This window comes from Uranotaenia lowii, chromosome 2, assembly GCF_029784155.1.
Source record: "Uranotaenia lowii strain MFRU-FL chromosome 2, ASM2978415v1, whole genome shotgun sequence".
NCBI lineage: Eukaryota > Metazoa > Arthropoda > Insecta > Diptera > Culicidae > Uranotaenia > Uranotaenia lowii.
The window spans coordinates 350,110,784-350,133,226 of NC_073692.1; the positions used below are offsets into that span (position 1 = coordinate 350,110,784).

At 36.3% G+C, this 22,443-nt stretch overlaps 1 protein-coding gene across 1 annotated transcript in view; it reads left to right on the plus strand.

Annotated features, from left to right (window-relative positions):
* The window catches only part of LOC129745646 (endophilin-A-like), an 89,534-nt gene extending 67,091 nt beyond the window's left edge, over positions 1 to 22,443 (plus strand). The window contains exons 3-5 of the mRNA XM_055738866.1: positions 3,206 to 3,303; positions 12,470 to 12,559; positions 22,241 to 22,443. Coding sequence (XP_055594841.1) covers positions 3,206 to 3,303; positions 12,470 to 12,559; positions 22,241 to 22,434 — 382 coding nt within the window. The 3' untranslated portion in view covers positions 22,435 to 22,443. The remainder of the gene's footprint in view (positions 1 to 3,205; positions 3,304 to 12,469; positions 12,560 to 22,240) is intronic.

The window sequence follows — 22,443 nt, forward strand, 5'->3', positions numbered from 1 at the left end:
CGCAGGCAGACGGGATCAGTGAATTCTGTACTCAGACGTATAATAAATCCTAGCATCCTGTTGGCCTTCTCGAGTACCACAGAGTAATGGGGCTTGAAAGTCATATGACGGTCCAATAAAACTCCAAGATCCTTTATCTGATCCACACGTTGCAGAGACTCACCCAGTATGCTGTATTCATATATGAATGGATGTTTCCTCCGACTTACAACACTTAGCAACGCTTCAAACAAGTAAATTATCAGCACAACAGTTCACAACCATGTCCAGGAAGCCTTGTAACTCGTAACAATCAGCTAAACTGTTTATGACCAAAAATATTTTAGGTCGTCTGCTTACAGGAGAGCTCCACAGCCAATAAGAAGCAAATTAATGTCATTGCAGAACATTGTAAACAACAGAGGGCCCAAGTTGCTGCCTTGTGGAACCCCAGACTTTGGAATAAAATCAGAAGATTCTGCAGAACCTATTCTAACAGCTAAACGGCGATTCGTAAGATAAATTTTTTTTCCAAGCACATAGTCGTTCGGAACATCCCAAACGTTGCATTTTTTCAGGAAAATATCGTGATTCACTGAATCGAATGCAGCCGAAATACCAGTAGAAATTGCATCAATTTGCTTTCCACCATCCATTTGTGATATGCAAAATGATGTAAAAACTGTCAAATTCGAGGTTACCGAACGTTTAGGGAAAATTCCGTGCTGATTTTCGGAGATCCAGTTCCGACAAGCTGAGAAAATAACATCGTTTACGATCCTCTCTAACACCTTCGAACAGGCAGCTAGTGATGTGACACCACGGTAGTTGGAATATTTTGCTTATCACCTTTTTTATAAACTGGGCTTATACACGATCTTTTCCAGAGGTCGGGAAATTTTTGCTGTTCTAGGGACCAGTTAAAGATGTGAATAAGTGGTTTTACTAAAAGAGTACGACACTTCTTAAGAACGCACGCTGGAATTCCGTCCTGTCCGACTGATGTAGTATACTTCAGTTTACCGATGGCTTCAAGAACCATTTCATCGCTTATAGAAAAAGCATCCAGATTCAGCACATCTATGGGCAACCATGTGACGGCTGCGAAAATTTGATCAGCAGTTGGCGATAGATCAGAGAAAACACTGGAGAAGTGCATCGCGAAGAGGTTACATTTTTCAGCAGGAGACGTGGCAATTCTGTCATTTAGTTGGAGTACCGCAGGTAGGCCGGATTCCTTCCGTTTTGAGTTGACGAATTTCCAGAACTTTTTCGGATTGCGACGAAGCTCCCTTTGCGTACGAGCAACATAACGTCGATAGCAAAAACGGTTGTAACTGCGATATCTTCTTGTAGCAGCGTTAATTTTCATTTTAGTGAAAGAGCACCTGGAGCTAGTGAACTTTCTAAGTAATTTAGAACGTAACTGTTTTAACCGCTTTAGGAGTCCGTTACTTCAGGGAGGTGGAAGAGGAGGTCGCACCAAGGGTACCGAGTTGTTAAAAACATCGTCCAAAATTGAGCAAAAACTCTCACGGCCATAAATATCAACGTCCGTACAATTGAGGAAATCCGTCCAATCGATTTCAGAAAGGACTCGATTCATTGTGTCAAAATCTGCCCGAATGAAGTTGCGAGCTGAAGTATCGAACGCCTCATCAAAAACGATAGGGTTTGGAAAAGAGATATCAAAATTGAACGGAGGATGGTACATGTCAATCGGAACAACGGCATCCAGCGTTCGGTTTTGAGAATTGCGTAGAGAGTTTCTTTGATTCATTCCATTCAGTTGCATTCCATCCAAAAGTGATGCACTAGCCGATGTTAATACTGAAGTAGAGTCTATCACCATATTGTTACTGTCACCACGAATCCACATCAATTGCAGTTGGTTGAAGTCACCGAGAAGAATAACGCTGCACGAAGGATGTTGCAATCTTACTTCAGATAAGCTATCTACATGCAGATCGATAATTGATCCATTCTGACTTTTTTCCGGTGGAATATATGCCGTACCAATTAAAAACGAGCTATGAGCATGAGAAACTTTCACCCACAAAGCCTCTATGCAATTGGTATTAGTCAAAGTAACCAATGATGCGCTGAGCTTGTTTAAGAACTCCGCCACCCCTGCTACGACGACTATTGACACTACTTCTGTCGCAATAAAATACATTATAATCAGAGCCGTATGGCTGACTAGACGGTACTGAAGAATCGAGCCAGGTTTCGGTGAATGAGTAGATGTCGTAGCCGAGCTCTGATGCAGCAACGAAGCACTCACAAATCTTCGATTTCAAACCACGCACGTTATGGAACGGAATGGAAATGTTTACAAAGAAAAATGTCTCCAGAAGAGGGTTTTGCTGTTCATTCGGTTCTACAAAGGTCCGGTGAAGTTCTGGCTGGACCTAGCAAGATGCCACTACAGCCGGGGTGTCGTTAAGTGGTATAAGGAGAACAGGATCGATTTTGTTGAAAAAAGTATCAATCCACCAAACCAATATGTCCGGATTTTCGTCCCATCGAGAAATATTGGGCAATAGTTAAGGGCAAACTGAAGAAATGTGGCAGAACCATGAAAAAACTCGCTCAAATGGAAAAGTGGTGGAACAAGATGGCGAATGAGGTTACCAGCAGTACTGTGCAGAAAATGATGGGTGGTATCACAAAAAAAAATCGAAAATTCATCCGACAAGCGACGAATGATTTTTATGTATTTTTTTTCCTTAATGTGCAATAAAAACCCTACAAAATGACATTTTTACTTTTGTTGTACGTTATTTCTTTGCGGACAAATTATCTATTTTATCCGACCAGATTCTATGTGAAACAGACTTTAATAAAGCAAGAACGATTAGTGGATTTAATTTATGGTAAATTTGTAATTTCCGCGTCATATTATTCATGTAATGAATTAATTGATGTCTACTATTTTATTATTTCTTATGATGCTACATAAGTAGTTATATATCCCAACTGATTTTAGGAAAGTTATGTTTGATCCAGTGACGATTGGATCCGACGAAGATTTGTTTTCAAGTTTTGTGAAAAATGGCCGACAAATTTATACCTTACTTGAAGATATTTTTGACAGAACCATCAAATGAACCGTGTTCAAATATTTTCGTGTTTAACCCATACCTTTTCGCATCTCTCTTTCATCTGACCGTACCACCTAAACATTAGACTAACGATGTTCTCCTCCATTCCCTTTTCTTTGCAGACGCGAGGAAGCTGCCAACCGGCCCAAGTCCGAGTTCGTCCCGAAGACGCTTGCGGATCTGAACATCGAAACGCTCGGCTCCTCGGACGGCGTCAATGGTGGGCCACATTTCCTTAATCCCAATAGAACTAAAAATTCCCATCACCACCAACACCACATGTACAGCTCCCAGCAAAACTTGTCCTCTTCCCACCAACAAAGTTATAACAACAATAATTACAGCAACAGTTACAACAACAACGGCAACGGTAGTAACTTCAACCGAAATAAGTTGTACGGTTCCCAGCAGAGTCTCTCGTCTCTGTCCACGAAAAGTGTGGGCAGTGGGGTGGGTGGTTTCGGTAATGTAGCGGGGTCTGGGGGAGGAGGTGGCAGTGGCGGGGGTGGTGTTGGATCCAATGGCAGTGTGAATTCTTTTCTCAGACCACCCTCGTATGGTTCGGTGGCCGCACAGCAAAACCAGCACGTATCCTCCACGTCCACCGTCGACAGTTGGCTAAACGCGTGGGATCAGCCACCGAGTTCTGTGGCTCCAGCACCAGCTGCTGCCACCTCCTACAATAACAACAACAACAGCAAAAACCAAGCCAATGGCAAATTTAACTTTAACAGCCGATCCAATGTGTATAATAATTCTACTAGCTCTACTTCTACCAACACTAGCAAGTCCGGGTCCAAATTCGCTAACCCACCTTCAACCAATTACCACCACAACAACTACAACAACAACAACGATCCCTGGTCAGGTGATTTATGTTTGATTTTACTTTTTCTTTTTTTTTCGTTTCTTCCTTCTTTTCCATCTTTTGTTGTCTAACGTACCCACTACTTTTGTACATATCTCATTTTCCAAATTCATGTGGTGGCGCGCGATATGATTCCGAAAACTAGGTCGTCGACGCAAGGACTAGCGAGCAACCATTGTGGAGAGTAACGATCGTGTTCGGGCATCCGGATATCAGGGCACACGGATGCATTGGGGAGCAACAACTCTGGCAGTCTCGCCAAAGTTGTTGCCGAACGTGGAGCTTCTGTTTCTGCGTTGATTGTTAATACTGAAGCAAAGATCTGCCTTTTTGTGGCTTCAGAGAGTAGTTGATATTTCAATGAACTGACTGTGCATATCTTTTAATCTCAATAGGCTCAGTTTCCAAAAAACCTGTGCATTTTGTTTTTTTTGTGTGTCGTGATGGTTTTTGGAATTTAAGAGCCTTTCGGAAAGTTTAAAAAAGATTAATCCGTTGATTTTTTTTAATAATTAAGTTAAAGATGTGGCTCCAGAGAACCTCATGAGGATATTCAGATAACTGCCTATTCAGTTTTTTTTTGTCTCAACCAATGATTTTTTAAATCGTTATTTTGTAAGCATCTCAACTGCCTAACATTTTAAAGGCTGAATCAAAGCAATCGAAAGATTCTTTTTGATTCAACCACGGTATACCGTGGTTGAATTAAAATGAATCTTTCGATTGCTTTGATTCAGTTGAATCATTCAACCAAATAGACACACAACACAATAGAATTTTAAAGGCTTTTTGAATAATTGAAAAAATCGATTGTGAAAAATTCTCAATCAAAGGGTTAGCTGAAGAAAAATTCTTGTAATTTAAACATGTTTTAAAATGAACGATAGATAATAATTGTTCAGCTAAAAAATGTGGCTCCAGAGAGTTTCCTGGACATCAAAATCATTTTTGACATTGTTATTTATTTATTCATCAAACTGCCTAATATTTTTAAAGAATTTTTGAATAATAATAAAAAGACATTAATTCACATGCAAAGAATTTGATGAACAGAAACTCAAATAATTCTATTTTGTTATCTTCCTTGTTTTTTTTTATCATATAAAATAATGTTTTACGATAATAAAGGTTTGTCATTATTTTACGTCTCTTTTTTTCTTATTCATATCTAAAAATTCTAAAACACATTAAAAAAACTAAACTGGAAAGAGCCTTAATTTTTGTATGTTTGTTTTATAAGAAGGTTTTTTACCTATTTATTTAAAAAAAGCTGAAATGGTGTTTGTTTAAATGTTTGATTTGATTTGAACATCTTCTAATAAAATTAATTGCATGTTGCTTTGTGTGATTTTCGATCAATGTCTCAAACTATTGAAGGCAGTGATATAGTTCAATACCTTTTATTGATCTATTGTTTTGACTTAGTTGCTGGATTTCTGAATTCAGGCCTTTTTCGAAAATTATGTATGTAAGTATGTACAGTTGCCTAGAAAAAGAGATTCAAATCGCGTGAAGCCGCGCACTCACTTTCAACTTTGACCAGCTGCCATTTCTGTCTGGATTGACATTTTTTAATGAAATTTTCACAAAATCTAGTTCAACTGCCCTACTAACACTTCACAAAATTTGAAGACTTACTATGACTGGAAGAAAAGATAAGTTATTCTTGTAAAAAAGGGAAATTTGAGATTGCTTCACAATTTTTTTTTTGTATTTTCAACAATTTCCATTGAAAATACTTGAAATTTTGTCAAAAGATGTAAAATTGTTATCTAGTTTCTGGCGAGTTTCATAAATTCGATTGACGCGTAAAAATGGGACCAGTAAAAAAATTAGAGCTTCATTGCTCAACCGGCGATTTCATTCTTTCTTGGTCGAATGTTTGTATAGAAGGTATGGAATGTTAGTTGGATAGTTGAACAAGATTTTCTGAAAATTTCATGAATAAATATCAATCCAGGGAAAAATGGCTGCTGATCAAGGTTGGAAGCGAATGCGCTGCTTCAGGCAACTTTATCCTTTTTTGAACGCAATAGGATGCATAAAAATAAGATTGCAAACGAAGACAATAATATTGAAGCGTTATTAATGATACTGTCAGACGCCATAATATTTCTATCGTTTTGTGGAATGAACTAAACTTAACCAAAAGTTGGATCGAGCCTTTGACTTCTCATATTTCGAGATCCAAAATAATTGCTAATTCTTTTTTTTTTTGTTTAAATAGAGCTTAAAGTTACAACTAAGGATTTATCGACAAAGTACGATAAAGACAATACCGAAATGTGTGTTAGAATATTAAAATTAGAAAGTTAAAATTAATATAGCTTTTTGTTTTATTTTTGAAGCTGAAGAATTAGTCTCATCTACCTTTCGAAAATGAGAAAAAAGTTTTGAGCTGTTAACATAAAGCTCTTAAAATAATCTAAACTTTCATTTCTAAAAATTAATGTATTATTTTGAAATTGAAATTATATTTTTTTTTTTAATTCTGGATTCGGAATCACAAACATTTTGTTGTAAACTTTGCATATGTTAGTTTTGAATTTAACGCCAGAATTCTGAAGTGTAAAAAACGAATGAAATTTCAGTTTTAAGACTTTGACGTACAAAAATCGTCAATGTCAAATTCTAATAAAAAAATAAGAAATAGTTTTTCACAAATCCAAAATCAAAATATGTAAACGAGATGCAAAAACAGCCTTCTGCAATGCGAAATTAGAAATCTTTATTTTCTTATTGGCATTCCAGTCTTTAAGGAGCAAATTACAGAGTTTTACAATTTGCCCGACGTTTCGGCCTTTGCTCTTGGCCTTCTTCACGGAATAATTTGCGTTATACTGTATGTGTTCCTGAGTGTATACTGTGTGAAGAGAATTCCTGTCCGATTTAAACCTATTTTAACAAATTTTTCATTCGCAGAGGTCGTAATTGAATAAAAACTGTTTGATTTTGTCTGGACACTTTCTTGTAAATTAATTGTGAATATGATGTGAAGTTTTTTTTATCATCTGACGGGTTTGCGCCGAGGGTCTTCGGATTTTCTCCAAAATTTAAAATTTGGTTCGTTTCAGCACCATAAAAAACATGTATTTTTGCAGATTTCTAAGACTTTTATTTTTCGAGCTAGTTAACTTTTAAGTTTTTTTTGAAAAAAAAATACCCTCTTTTCAAATGCCCATAACTTTGTCAATTTCAACGTAGAATATAAAATAGCATATCAGAACGCATTAAAATTTTACCAGCTATCCGAATAAAATATTGATGAAAGTTGTGAAATTAATAGGATTATAAAATGAAATATGTTTCAAAAATGATGGTGGTGCAGACGGTACTTTTGGACGTTGTTTTTAACATATTTACCTTATTTTATACTGAGTCTCAATATATAGTTATTTATTAATATTTTATTTGGATAGCTGGTAAAATTTTAATGCGTTTTGATGTGCTATTTTATATTCTACGTTGAACTTGACAAAGTTATGGGCATTTGAAAAGAGGGTAATTTTTTTTTTCAAAAAAAAAACTTGAACGTTATTTTACTCGAAAAATTAAAGTCTTAGAAATCTGCAAAAATACATGTTTTTTATGGTGCTGAAATTTTGGAAAAAAAACATAAGGCCCCCGGCGCAAATTGTCAGATAATAAAAAAAAAAACTCCCCGTGTATAAAACGTGAGAACGTCGGACAAAGTGTAAAACTCTGTAATTCGTTTCCTAAAGACTGAAATGCCAATTAGAATACAAGAACCAAAAAATATCAGTCGTTAAAAAATAACCAAAAAATTACAAATCTGGAATTTCGAAATTGTATGTAAAGTTAAAATAATTTTCTAGGCATGCTACTTCAAAGATATAGATAAAAGAGGCAAAAAGCAAAAGGCTAAAAGCGCAAAAGCGTAAAAGGCAAAGGGCAAAAGGCAAAAGGCAATAGGCAAAAGGCAAAAGGCAAAAGGCAAAACGCAAAAGAGGCAAAAGAGGCAAAAGAGGCAAAAGAGGCAAAAGAGGCAAATATTCAAAAGAGGCAAAAAAGGCAAAAGAGGCAAAAGAAGGCAAAAAAGGCAAAAAAGGCAAAAGAAGGCAAAAAAGGCAAAAAAGGCAAAAAAGGCAAAAAAGGCAAAAAAGGCAAAAAAGGCAAAAAAGGCAAAAAAGGCAAAAAAGGCAAAAAAGGCAAAAAAGACAAAAAAGGCAAAAAAGGCAAAAAAGGCAAAAAAGGCAAAAAAGGCAAAAAAGGCAAAAAAGGCAAAAAAGGCAAAAAAGGCAAAAAAGGCAAAAAAGGCAAAAAAGGCAAAAAAGGCAAAAAAGGCAAAAAAGGCAAAAAAGGCAAAAAAGGCAAAAAAGGCAAAAAAGGCAAAAAAGGCAAAAAAGGCAAAAAAGGCAAAAAAGGCAAAAAAGGCAAAAAAGGCAAAAAAGACAAAAAAGGCAAAAAAGGCAAAAAAGGCAAAAAAGGCAAAAAAGGCAAAAAAGACAAAAAAGGCAAAAAAGGCAAAAAAGGCAAAAAAGGCAAAAAAGGCAAAAAAGACAAAAAAGGCAAAAAAGGCAAAAAAGGCAAAAAAGGCAAAAAAGGCAAAAAAGGCAAAAAAGGCAAAAAAGGCAAAAAAGGCAAAAAAGGCAAAAAAGGCAAAAAAGGCAAAAAAGGCAAAAAAGGCAAAAAAGGCAAAAAAGGCAAAAAAGGCAAAAAAGGCAAAAAAGGCAAAAAAGGCAAAAAAGGCAAAAAAGGCAAAAAAGGCAAAAAAGGCAAAAAAGGCAAAAAAGGCAAAAAAGGCAAAAAAGGCAAAAAAGGCAAAAAAGGCAAAAAAGGCAAAAAAGGCAAAAAAGGCAAAAAAGGCAAAAAAGGCAAAAAAGGCAAAAAAGGCAAAAAAGGCAAAAAAGGCAAAAAAGGCAAAAAAGGCAAAAAAGGCAAAAAAGGCAAAAAAGGCAAAAAAGGCAAAAAAGGCAAAAAAGGCAAAAAAGGCAAAAAAGGCAAAAAAGACAAAAAAGGCAAAAAAGGCAAAAAAGGCAAAAAAGGCAAAAAAGGCAAAAAAGGCAAAAAAGGCAAAAAAGGCAAAAAAGGCAAAAAAGGCAAAAAAGGCAAATAAAGGCAGAAAAGGCAGAAAAGGCAAAAAAGGAAAAAAAGGCAAAACGCAAAAGAGGCAAAAGGCAAAAAATTTAGGATTCAGAATTCAGAAGTTCAGGAAATTTTATAATCAATAAGTCGGAAAGGCAGAAGGCCAGGAAGTCAAATTTGAATGTCATAATGTCGAAAGTATTTTGTAAAGAAAAAAAAACATAAAATGAGACAACAAGAACAAGGAATTCTTTAGTGTAAGAAAGAGTAAGAAAGAGAATTGGGACTAGAAAAACGAGATTCAAGAATCAAGAATTTAGAACTGTGAATAAAGATTTGAGAGTTAAGATTTGGAAGTTGATAGATGAGAGTTGAGAGTCGAGATTTGAGAGTTGAGAGTCGAGAGCCGACAGTCGAGAATTGAGGGTTTAGATTTGAGAGTTGACAATTGAGAGTTGAGAGTTGAGAGTTTAGAGTTGAGAGTTGAGAGTTGAGAGATGAGAGTTGAGAGTCGAGAGTTGAGAGTTGAGAGTTGAGAGTTGAGAGATGAGAGTTGAGAGTTGAGAGTTGAGAGTTGAGAGTTGAGAGTCGAGAGTTGAGAGTTGAGAGTTGAAAGTTAAAAGTTGTGAGTTGTGGGTTGAGATTCGAGGTTTGAGGTTTGAGATCTAAGAAATGAATTTGAAATTGGGAACTGAAAATTGAGAATTTAGGGCTGAAAGTTTAGAGTCCACAATCGAAATTGAAGAGTCACGAGTCTGGAGCCGAAAGTTGAGAGTCGAGAGTCGAAAGACAACAATCAAGAGACGAGACATAAGAGTTGAGGTTTGAGAGTTGAGAGTATAGATTGAAGTGTTGAGAGTTGCGAGATGAGATTTGTGAGTTGATAGATGAAAGTTGAGAGTTGAGAGTCGAGAGTCGAAACACAAGAATTAAGAGTCGACAGTTGAGAGTTGAGATTTGGGAGAAGAGAGTTGAGAGTGAGGAGTTGAAAGTTGAGAGTAGAGAAATGAAAATTAAGAGTTGGGATTTGAGGTTTGAAGTTTGAGAGTTAGGAAGTGATTTTGGAATTGAGAACTGAAAATTGATAATTGAGAAATTGAGAATTGAGGGTTGCAAGTTAAGAGCCGAGAATCGAAATTCAAGAGTAACGAGTCGAGAATCGATAGTTGAGAGTTGAGATTTGAGAGTTGGGAGTTGCGAGTATGGAATTAAATATTGAGAGTTGATAGTTGAAAGTAGAGAGTCGAGAGTCGAAAGATAAGAATAAAGAGACGAGACATAAAAGTTGAAAGTTGAGAGTTACGAGTTGAGAAATGATAGATGAAAGTTTAGAGTCGAGAGTCGAGAGTCGAAAGACAAGAATCAAAAGTCGAGAATCGAGATTCGAGAGTTGAGATTTGAGAGTAGAGAGAATAGATTTAAGCGTCGAGAGTTGCGAGCTAAGAGTTGAGAATTATGATTTGAGAGTTGAGAGTTGAGAGTTGAGAGCTGAGAGTTGAGAGTTGAGAGTTGAGAGTTGAGAGTTGAGAGTTGAGAGTCGAGAGTTGAGAGTTGAGAGTTGAGAGTTCTGAGTTGAGAATTGAGAGTTGAGAATTGAGAGTTGAGAATTGAGAGTTGAGAATTGAGAGTTGATAATTTAGAGTCATGAGTTGAGATTTACGAATTAAGAGTCAATTAAAAAAAGTAGCATATACTTATACATATTTTAAATGATAATTGATTCAATATTTTCGATAAAACTGTTGTCAATTTTCTCTTCTAGAAGTAGAAAGAAGTTAAGTCTGAACCGAATTCTCAATTGTACCCATCAGCTATTTCAATCCTCAATTCGTGTCCGGTGATAATTCCAGAGCAAGTGAATACGTAAGGATAAAAACTTGCAATGACAGGAAAAAAACTTTTCGCAGAACCGGAAGAGATTAAAAACTTTCCGAAAAGTCCAGAGCACAGTTTTGGTGCTACCGAACACGATCGCCGTTAATTAAACTCTACAATGGTTGCAAGTTTTCGGACGTTATTTTTTTTTTTCATCGGAAGACGTAGCTTTTAGTTGTTTGGTGCTGGGACTTTTTTCTATCTATTTTTTATAATTTGAAGAAAGACAAAAAAAAAAAACAACACTCAAATCCGAAAGACTTTGAATCCGACTCGATTCCTCGGTGAAGGTTTTTTTTTCGGTAGGCGGTAATGTACTTTTGTATGTATTTTTTCCTCTGTAGTTAGGTGGTTCGATATCTGTTGCTTTTTGCGGAAACAACTGCTGGTGGTTGTTGGACTGGACAAGAACTTTCCTCGTTAATATAAATCAATGCAGTTTGTCGGTGGAAAATGCGATAGCAAACGTTATTCGGGATGTTTTTCGGGGGAAATAAAATCGTTTGTTGGAATGGAAGTTGAGAAATATTGTTCGAATTTATCCGAGTGGAAAAGTGCAGTTATTGATTTGATTTTGAAAAGGCGTATTCTCTCTTTCTTGTTTATTCATGTAACGCGCTTGCATGAAAAATCTGAAAAAATGCATGATTATCACCAAGTGAAACTTTATAATGGCACGTTTGAAAAAAATTTCATTCAAATACCTTTATCATAAAAAAATCTTCAAAAAATTGATAAATTATCCAGGTGGTAGAAAATAACAGACAAGATGTGATAAAAATGATATTTTTGTAAAAAAATTGAACAAAATGTATCGTGATACTTAACAACAATTTTCAGCCATTAATATTCTCCTTCCACTTGTCAAATACAGGAACGCACTTTGTAAGTAATCGATGAGCTCTGGTCACCCTATTGACACCCTCCTGTCCTGTCCTGTTATCCAAATCAAAACGCACTCGGTGATGGGAATTTGTTTTTCATAAAATCATACATAAATCACTCCATTAAGCCAGACAGCTCCCAACAAAAGAAAATCCTTTAGTGATTTATTTTTACATTTTTTTTATGTTTTATTCAATTTATTTTGAGCTGCAAATTCTTTTCCCTATTTTGTTGTCGTTTGTTCCAGTTAAAAGAATAGTTTCATTGATTTGACCCTCAATTCTAAAGTATTTCAACTTAATGTTCTAAATTGATGTAAGAAAAAGTTTTTCTCAAATGTTTCCTAACTTTTCTCAATTCTTATAGTTTTTCTCTAAACTTCTTTACTACTATCTATCTTAGGTGTTTTCTTAAAAAAACATTTTTTCTGAATATTTTCTCGTTCAAAATTTTGTTTTTATTTTTGAACTTCTTCAAGAGCTACTCCCCATTTCCAAAAACTAAAAACTAATCTATCCTTCTTCCAAACATTTATTAGCCGTACTGCTACTGCTATTTTTCCGAAACAAACAATCCGTTTAACTGTTTTCCCGTTACGAAACAAACCAAAACATAACAAAACAAAACAAAAAAAAAAACGAAAATGATGTTACTTGTTGATTACTACTACTATACTTCTACTATTGTTACTGCTACCCTTCTTTCGCCCCAGGCGGTTCATCGCGTCTCAATTCGCCGGTCAATAAACCGACACATCTGGAACTTTTGGGTAACGGTCAAGCGCAGGCGCGTTCCACCAATGGTAATCATCATCAATCAATCCTTTTTGAAAGTCAAAAACTAAAGGATAAAAACCAAAACAAACAAAACACTAAAACTTTCAGTTTGAATCACCGTTACCACCTTTTATTTTGTTGAACAATTGGACCATTGCCTAATCACTCACAGCCTCGTTCTTGTTGGCCTATTTGTTTTTCGTTTATCAAAAATATATTAAATATAAATAATCTGTTAAATCGTTTTTTTTCTAAATTATGTGTGTTTTGTGAATAGCAAATCTGTTTTAAGATTATTTTTAATTTTTGTTAACATTCGATTAACCTCATACTAATTGGATCGAATTGAGTTTGTTTGAATGTTTTTATTTGCGTTCAGTTACCAATCTAGCAGTTAATTTGCATCAGCCTGACCCATGATTTTTTAAAGTTATTTTTATTTAGGTGTGTCGCTTTTTGCAAAATTATTAAGTTCGAATAAAATTTGGCTATATTAAATTCAGAGTCCTTGCTATTTATGGAACCTAGAAAAAGTTCAGAAGTTTTACAATGTTTGATGTTCTGGCAACCTTGACATCCAGATTCCCCATGTGCTCCGGAATCTGGACTACCTTCCTAAGATCTGAAGACTCTCTAAGGTTTGAAGATCTCCAGGAGCTTGATGACGTTCAGAGGCCTGAGAACGTTGATCTTTAGAAGCCTGAAGTCTTTCAAAGAATTGATGTTTTTTTTTAAGTTCAGAGGACTGAAAATACCTGACAATTTTTAACGGGTTGAGGATCTTCAAAGACCTGGAAATCCTCATGAGCATGAATATTTTAGATCTAAAGACCTCAAATATCCTGACGTCTTGTAGAGATCAGATGACTTACTGAAGCTTAACAACCTTCAGAAGCTTTACGACCGTCTGAAAGTAGCCTGACGTGCTTCAGAGACCTGCCAGTTTTCGAAGGGTTTGCGTTTTTTGAAGGCGTTAGATCTCCAGAAGTTTGGTGCTCTTTATTAGTCTGTACATGTTTGAACCAGATGATATTCAACGGCCCGACAATTTTCCAAGGCCTGAATGTGCATGCATGTGGTAAAATCTTCATAAGCTTGGTTTGAACATTACAACTTTCAAAGGGCTTAAAACTTTTGTTATCTTCATAACATGCAGAAGCTTGACAAAATCCACAATTTTTTAAGAGAACCTCCAGAACACTTAAGATCCTTAAAAGGTTTAACTGCCTCAAGATGCTGGACAGAGACCTGACTACCTTCACAGATCTGGCCTTCCAAGGTCAGAAATCTGAGTACTTTCACAAGCCTGATGGCTTCCAGATTCCTCATGTGCTCCGGAATCTTGACTACCTTCCCAAGACCTGAAGACTTCCTGAGGTTTGAAGATCTCCAGAATCTTGATATTCAAAAACCGTATGACGTTCAGCGGCCTGAGGCCGTTGATCTATAGAAGGCAGAAGTGTTTCAGAGAATTGATGTCTTTTTCAGTTCCAAAGACATTCAGAGGCCTGAAAATAGCTGACGATTTTAAACGGGCTGAGGATCTTCAGACGTTTGAGGATCTCCAAAGACCTGGTAATTCTCATGAATATGAAAAATTTTAGAGATCTAACGACCTCAAATAGTCTGACGTCTGTCAGGGATCAGAAGACTTATTGAAGCTTAACAACTTTCAGAAGCTTCACTGCCGTTTGAGACCTTAATATTTTCAGAAGTCTGACATGCTGCAGAGACCTCACAGTTTGTGTAGGGTTTGCGTTTTTCGGAGGCATTGTATCTCCAGAAGCCATGTGCTCTTTATTGGTCTGTACATTTTTTAACCAGGGTTCTGACAATGTTCTTAGGTCTGAAGTCTTTCAAATGCATGACGATCTTCGGAATCTTATACCTAATGATTTTAAGGTCTAGAACACCATCAGAGAACTGTTGTCATTAAGGGATTTAGGCGTGATTTGAAGCATGACTAATATCAAATGACTTAAATTTTTTGTAGGCTTCATAACCTATAGAAGCTTTACAAACTCCACAAGTTTGAACAGGACCTTCAGAAGACTCAAGATTCTTAAAGTGCTAACTACCTCAAGATGCTAGATAGAGACCTGGCCACCTTCACTGACCTGGCCTTTAAAAATCAGAAACCTGACGACTTTCATACACCCAATGACTTTCAGATTCCTCACGTGCTCCGGAATCTGGACTACTTTCTAAAGACCTAAAGATTTCCTGAAATTTGAAGCTCTCCAGAAGCTTGATGTTTTTTCAGAAACCTGATGTCGTCCAGAAGCCTGAGGCCGTTGATCTTTAGAAGCCTGAAGTCTATCAGAGATGTGATGTCTTTTTGCATTCAGAGGCCTGAAAATACCTTACGATTTTCAACGGGCTGAGGATCTACTGAAGTTTGAGGATCTTCAACGGCCTGGTAATCCTCATGAGTATGAAAAACTTTAGAGATCTAATGACTTTCACCATTTCTGATGATCTGCAACCTTCTTCAGGGGCCTGAAGGCATTTAAAAGCCTGCCAGTGCCAGATGAAACTTCAACAACCAGATAACTTTCATATTCCATAGGAAGAATCTTAGCAAGCATGGTTTGGAGCATGCCAACTTCAAAAGGACTTCAAACTTCTATAGCTTTATAACCTGCAGGACCTTGACAAAATATACAAATTTTCAGAGGACCATAAGTGGACTGAAGATCCTTAAAGGTCTAACAGAAACCTTACTACCTTCACAGACCTGGCCTTCAAAGGTCAGAAATCTGAGACTTCCCTCACGTGCTCCGGAATCTGGACTACTTTCCTAAAACCTGAAGACTTCCTGAGGTTTGGAGTTCTCCAGAAGCTTGAAGTTTTTCCAGAAACCTGTTGACGTTCAGAGGCATGAGGACGTTGATCTAAAGAAGCCTGAAGTCTTTCAGAGAATTAACCTTCAGAAGACTGAAGCTCCTAACGACCTCAAGGTGCTGGACTAATACCTGACTACCTTCAAAGACCTGGCCTATAAAGATCAGAAACCTGATGACTTTTACAAACCCAATGACTTCCAGATTTCTTACGTACTCCGGAATCTGGACTACCTTCATAATACCTGAAGACTTCCTGAGGTTTGGAGATCTCCAGTAGCTTGATGTTTTTTTTCAGAAACCTGATGACGTTCAGAGACCTGAAGTCGTTAATCTATAGAAGCATGAAATTTGAGTCCTAATGACATTCAGAGGCCTGTGAATAGCTGACAAATTTTAACGGGCTGAGGATCTTCAGACGTTTGAGGATCTTCAAAGGCCTGGTAATCCTTATGAGTATGAACAAATTTAGAAATCTAACGACCTCGATAGTCTGGCCTCTGCCTGAGATCAGATGACTTACGAAAGCTTCACAACTTTTAGAAGCTTTACTACCGTCTGAGAGAAGCCTGACGTGCTTCAGAGACCTGACAGTTTTTGTAAGGTTTGCGATTCTCGGAGGCATAAGATCTCCAGAAGCTTGGTGCTCTTTATAAGTCTGTACATTTTTGAACCGGATGATATTCAGGGTCCTGAAAATGTTCGGAAGCCTTTCAAATGCATGAAGACCTTCTAAACCTAATTCCTAATGATTTATGGTCTTGAAGATCGACTGATGATCTTCGGATTTCTAACGACCTTCAGAAACCTGAAATGTTTCAAAAACATTGTAAAATTGAGAGGCCTAACGATCTTTAGGTGTCTGGAAGTACTTAGAGACTAGGCGATTTTCATGAGTTCGGACTTCAAAGATCTGACAACCTCAAGAAGCCTATTTTTTTCAGAGACCTGATGACTCCCAGAAGCTTGACGATCTCCAGAAACCTGCCTTCGTCATTCTGAGATTTGATGATATGTTGAGATTTTGGGCACTTCGGACGGCTGACGAAATTCAGAAACTTGATAACTTTCAAAGGACTGACGGTCGCCTGAAGCTTTAAGTCTATTTGAGTCCTGATGTTTTAACAGTTCCGACGACCTTCACAGACCTGACGAGTTTTTAAGGTAGCAAGCCTATCTTTTGGGTACCTAAAAATGTTTAAATACCTCTCTATCTTCAGATTTTAAGAGATCTGACACTCTTCAAGGACGTGATAGTTTTCAGAATCTTGACGACTTTTATAGGCCTGGTCTCGTTTAGTAATCTGATAACCTTCAAAAACCTGCCGACCTGCTGAAGCTTAAAGACTGTCAGAGAGATCTTATGATTTCAAAATTTCGAAATCTCTGTAGGCCAGACGACATTCGAAAAACTCACAATTTTAAAGCGTCTTTCAAAATTTCAGAGGCTTGACGATCTCTCTAAAGATCTTTGAAGGCTTGATGATTTCAAAAGTCTGAACAATTTTAAAGTTGTAACGACCTCAAGAAATCCAACATCTTTCAACGACATGGTGACCTTGAAGAGCATGAAGATCTTATAAAAGGCTGACTACCTTCCTCAATCTGGACGTAGACCTGACGATCTTTTTCAGGATAATATACCTTACTAGGCCGATAGATCTACTGCCTAGGCAAGACGATCATGTTCGAGCCAAAATACTTTGATTTGGCTTTAGTACTCTAGTAGAATTGGTGATATTCCAGTTTGGCAACCTTTTTTTTGAAGAGTTTTAGTGGCTCGATTTTTTTTCAGCTTGGAACACTGCAGGCTTGACAACTTTGTTGAGACTCACATTTTGTCTCCAGGTTTGACGAAGTCCTCTAAGTTTGATGACCTTTTTCAGGCATGACAAACTTCCTTAAGTTTGACGTTTGGTTTATTATGCCTGAAAAAAAAGGTCGTCCAACTTAGAGAGCTTCGTAAAACCTGGAGACAAATTGTGAGACCTGAATAGGATTCAAGAAAATAAGTATTGCTGAATGTTGTCAGGCCTCAACAAAGTCGTCAAAAGTGAAGTGAGCCGTCAGGCTTGACGACATGGTTGAGGCCTGACAACATTCAGCAATACTTATTTTCTCGCATCCTATCCAGATCGTATAAATTTTTTTTTCAGTTTTAACAAAATTCTCTAGATTTGACGACCTTTTTTCCAGACATAACAAACTTCGTTAGGTTTGACGCCCTTCTTCAGCAATGATGAACTTCTTAAGATTGACAAACCTCATTAGTCCTTCTTCAGCCTCGACGACCTTCCTCAAGCTTGGCAACCTTCTTTAAGCTGGGTGATTTTCTTGAGGCCAAGCGACCTTCTTCAGCTACTATGATCCATGGCCGTAGGAACGGGGGGGGGGGGGGGGGGGTTTGGGGGTTTAACCCCCCCCATGAAGGTCCAAAAATGCAAGCAAGCTATTATACTCTACACTCAAAATTTTAATTTCATAATAAAATTATAATAATGGCGCTAAGTTATTCAAGAGTAACAATCTAGACTAAAACCTAATGCCAAAACCCCAAAAACCCATCTCAAGTTCAAAATTTAGCTACAGTTTCTCAAATTTTTCTCACTTGTTCATAGGATAAGATTGCCAGAATTTTTTCATCACGTAGCCGGACCAGACCAATCCGGGCTGTTTTATATAAAAATCTTGCAAAATCCGAGTATTGGATTTCAAAATTGTCGACCAAAATCCGAGAAATATCCGAGCAATTTTGGTCAAAATCTAGGAATTACTCATAAAAAATCATGGAACAAAACTTGAAAAAACCTTTCATGATTCTTTTTTTTTAAACTTGCTCCAAAAATTTTGGACGCATAAATAAAAAAAAATTGAAACACAATTTGTTTTTTTTTATTTGTTTAAAGAATGAGAATGAGGATAAATCCAGACAAATTCCGGACTTTTCAATGAAATCCAAGCAACCAAGTCGAACCGGACTTTTCCCAAATTTAATATTAATTATCTAGGCCAACCCGGTTAAAACCGAGCAACCTGATCTCAGAAATTCAGGTCTGCATATTAAATTTCAAATAAAACCCATTTTGGAGGCTCTGGTTCCATACTTGCATGAGAAAAATTGAATTTATACAGATTTTCGTATTTCTGATTCTGTATCAAGTTTAGGATTCTTGATTTGCAGTTCGAATAATCATAAGAAATTAGGAATGAAAAGCTGTTGAAAAGTTGTTGAAATTCTGGTTCAAATTTGATTTCGCATGGTATCAAATTTGATTTATGTTTTTCGAAAATCGTATGCATTTTCAATGTTTTGATAATAGTTTTCAGAATATGAAAAAAAGAAGAGTTATATTTTATATTCAAATTCGAAGTTTTAAAACTTTATTCTAACACAAATTTTAGAGCTCTTAAGTAGCGATCCAAAATTGAAAACTTAGATTCAGATTCATCATTTGAAATTCACATTCTTATTAAGATTCACAAAACAGATTAAAAATAAATAATTGAAATAATGAATTAGGATTAAACCAGCACCACAGAATCTAAATAAACGATTCATGAATGAGGGCTCTTAAACTTGGCTCATGAAATTCTGATCTGAAAATAAGATTCGGAAAACGTATTTTTTTTTACATTTCAGAAATCGTATAGAAATTTGGAAACAGATTCAAAGTTCAATTTTTGAAATCAGGTTCAAAATTCAGGTTTAAAATTCAGAAAATTATTAAGCTTGTGAATGAGTTTTTCAATCATCATAAAATCACAAATATGAAGTACATATTTTTTATTTTGATCACCGCACTTATAATGATCCTTTTCCTTGCTTTTTTTTTTACTAATGATCACCGAAAAACATTAATCGAAAAAGATCATAAATATAAAGTAGAAGTTGAGTTAATTTTCTAAGTTTTATTTTATGCAAAATATCCCACATTATATTTAAAAAATCATCCACACGATTTTCATTAATGAATTGATTCTATGTGACAAATCATTGCTGTTAAAGAAATAGGAACCTGATCTTTACCCAAAATATCTGTCTAAAATCCTATATTTTCGGTGTATTGTTGAACATTATTAACATAGCACGGTTTTTAAAGCCAAATTTCAAAATAAAATCATAATTTTAGTTAAAATTTACATCAAGCAAATGTGATTCAATTTTTTTTTTCTTACTGTCTCTTGAAAATTTTTATTTATTTTCATCAGTGGTAAGAAACTTGCAACTTGTAAAAGAGTTTGAAAGATTGGGCTTGTTTGATTTGAATATAGAATAAGTTTTGTTTTGGAGGAATTTAAAGCTACTCTGAAAAGAACTTATTTTATACTTAAATAAAATAACTACCAGACTCTAATCTACCAAACTCTTAAACATATTCAAAAATTTTAACCATCGTTGGAAGCAAATTCCATATTTTATTCTAAGGGTTTCATTATTAAAATTTAGCTCGTCTTATAGGGTAAGGACCACTTTGCTAAAGTAACGATTCGAAAACTAATAATGAGTACTTGAAAACAAATGATGATATAGATTCAAACATAAATAATTTGTTTCAATTTTGGGAACTGTTGGGAAAAAATCATAGATAAAAATCAGTCACCAAAACCCCCCCCATGAGTCGGTTCTTCCTACGGCCCTGCATGACCTACTTCGTGCTGATATCCTTACTAGGCAGACGATCTTCTTCAGACCTGAAATCCTTAATAGCCAAGTTATTTTCTTCAAGAATAACGACCTTTTGGCGTAATGATTTTCTTGAGAGTCAACGACCTTTTATTGGCCAGGTGGTCTTTTTCCTAGTCTGATAGCCATCTTTAGGTTTAGGACCTTCTTGAGGCCTTAAGATCTGATTCTAGGGCTGGTTGACATTTTTTTTTGATAACTTTTCGAAGACATGAAATCTTTCATCATGTCGGACGACCTTTTTAACCTGTAAACTCCAGGTATGTAAGGACTGATGACTTTCTTAAGGATGGACCGATTTTTTTAGGCCTGACTACCTTGAAAGCGTCCTGAGGACTGACAACCCTCTGTAGTTCAGACAACCTGCTGCATTCCCGACGACCTTCTTCAGGCCTGAAGAATTCAATACTTCCTGACAACCTTCTTTAATACATGACGACCTGCTTCAGGCATTAAAATCTGATTCCTAGGCTTGGAAACATTTTTTTTGTGACAACCTTTTGAAGACATGAATTTTTATCATACCGGACGACCTTTTAAGGCTTGAAAACATTTTCCAGGCCTGAAAACTTCAGGTCTGTAAGTTCTGTCGACTTTTTTAAGGGTGGACCAATTTTTTTTTTGGGCCGGATAACCTTAAAAGCGTTGAAGATCTTCTTTAGTCCTGAAGACTGAACGACACAACCCTTTGTAATCTGGACAACCTGCTGCAGTCTCGATGACATTCTTTAAGCCTGAAGATTTTAATATTTGCTGACAACCTTCTCTAAGCATGAAGATCTTCTTCAGGCCGGACGAACTTTTCAAGGCCTAGAAACATTTCCCAGGCCTGTAAAATTCAATAAGTCTGAAGACTTTCTTAAGGGTGGACCAATTTTGTATAGGCCTGATAACCTTGAAAGCGATGAAGACCTTCTTCAGTCCTGAGCACTTTATTCAGGCCTGATAACCCTTTGTATTCCAGATAACCTGCTGCAGTTCCGATGACATTCTTCAGGCCTGAAGGCTTTAATACTTCCTGACAACCTTCTCTAAGCATAACGACCTTCTTCAGGCCTTAAGATCTGATTCTTAAACTGATCGACAACCTTTTCCAGACATGAAGCCTGTAAACATCAGGTCCGTCCGATGTCCGATTTGAAGATTCCAGTTAAACTGTCTATTGACTTTATTTAAACCGATAAACATTTTTAATACAAAGTTTAATTAATACTGAAATGTAATGAAATGATCATAAAATTGAAAAATAATATCCACAAAATTACTATTTCAGTCATTATATGTCAAACGCCACACGATTCCAACAACTTATGTTCATTCGAAATTTTCGCATGATTTATTTGATAGTACATAAAGCTTATTGGTTGTCACCATTGAAACTCTAAATTAAAAAAAAAATCAAAAAATTAAATTCTTCAAGCGTTCCTTACTTGATAGTTCCAGTATAAACTGATAATGTTGTTGGATTCCACCCGTTAGAACACAAATGCACTTGTATTTTATGTTTTTGTTTAAAAAACTTTAAAATTTTCACTTACAACAATGTTTTGACCTCAGAAACTTTTTTTCCGTATCGCATGTTCCGTTTAGTGATTTTCAGCATCCTCTCCCCAGTTCCTGAGCTGATCTATTGATCAACAACTACATCCCGCTTAACACAACCACACAAGCTCACCCAAACACCGATTCTGTTCCTCTACTAGAAGACCCGTCTAACTCAAAAGCTTACCAGTTGTAGTGAATTCGAATCTCGTTTTCGGGTTTCCGTTTACGTTGATTTGTCCGTTGTTGTTCCGTTCGGTCCCTCGTTTTACTGTTTGTGTTAAGTTTAAGTTTGGATTAGTTATATTATTATGCCTTATTACCAAATCATTCCTCCTAGAGTGGCCCCTTTAAGGAGGAACATCACGCAACCTAGTAGAAGCAATTCAGAACCACAACACGCTAATTTAGTTTAGTCACAATTGATAGAAAATTTTAGAAAAAAAGTAGAATTGCATCATTTGGTATAAACCCTAAACTAGATTCAGCTTTTAGTCCATTTAGAACTAGAGCCACAGTAGCCAAACCTAAAGATAACAAAAACATTAATGAACTAAATAAAAACATTTTAGTAAAATCAACACTCTTAATAATCAAAAAAATAAAAATTCTAATTCGAATATATTTTTCCTCTGCAGCATCGCCCTTGCCCTCTCCGATGCGATCACCCGCCAGGACGCCAATGCCTCCAAGCAAGCCAACCCAGCCCCACTGTACGGCGCTGTACGATTTCGAGCCGGAGAATCCCGGAGAGCTGGGATTCAAGGTGAGTTCTGAAAATCTTTACTGGAGATTCTTCAGTGAAGAAAAGTCGTTAAACAGTGTTCTCTGAATATATCCT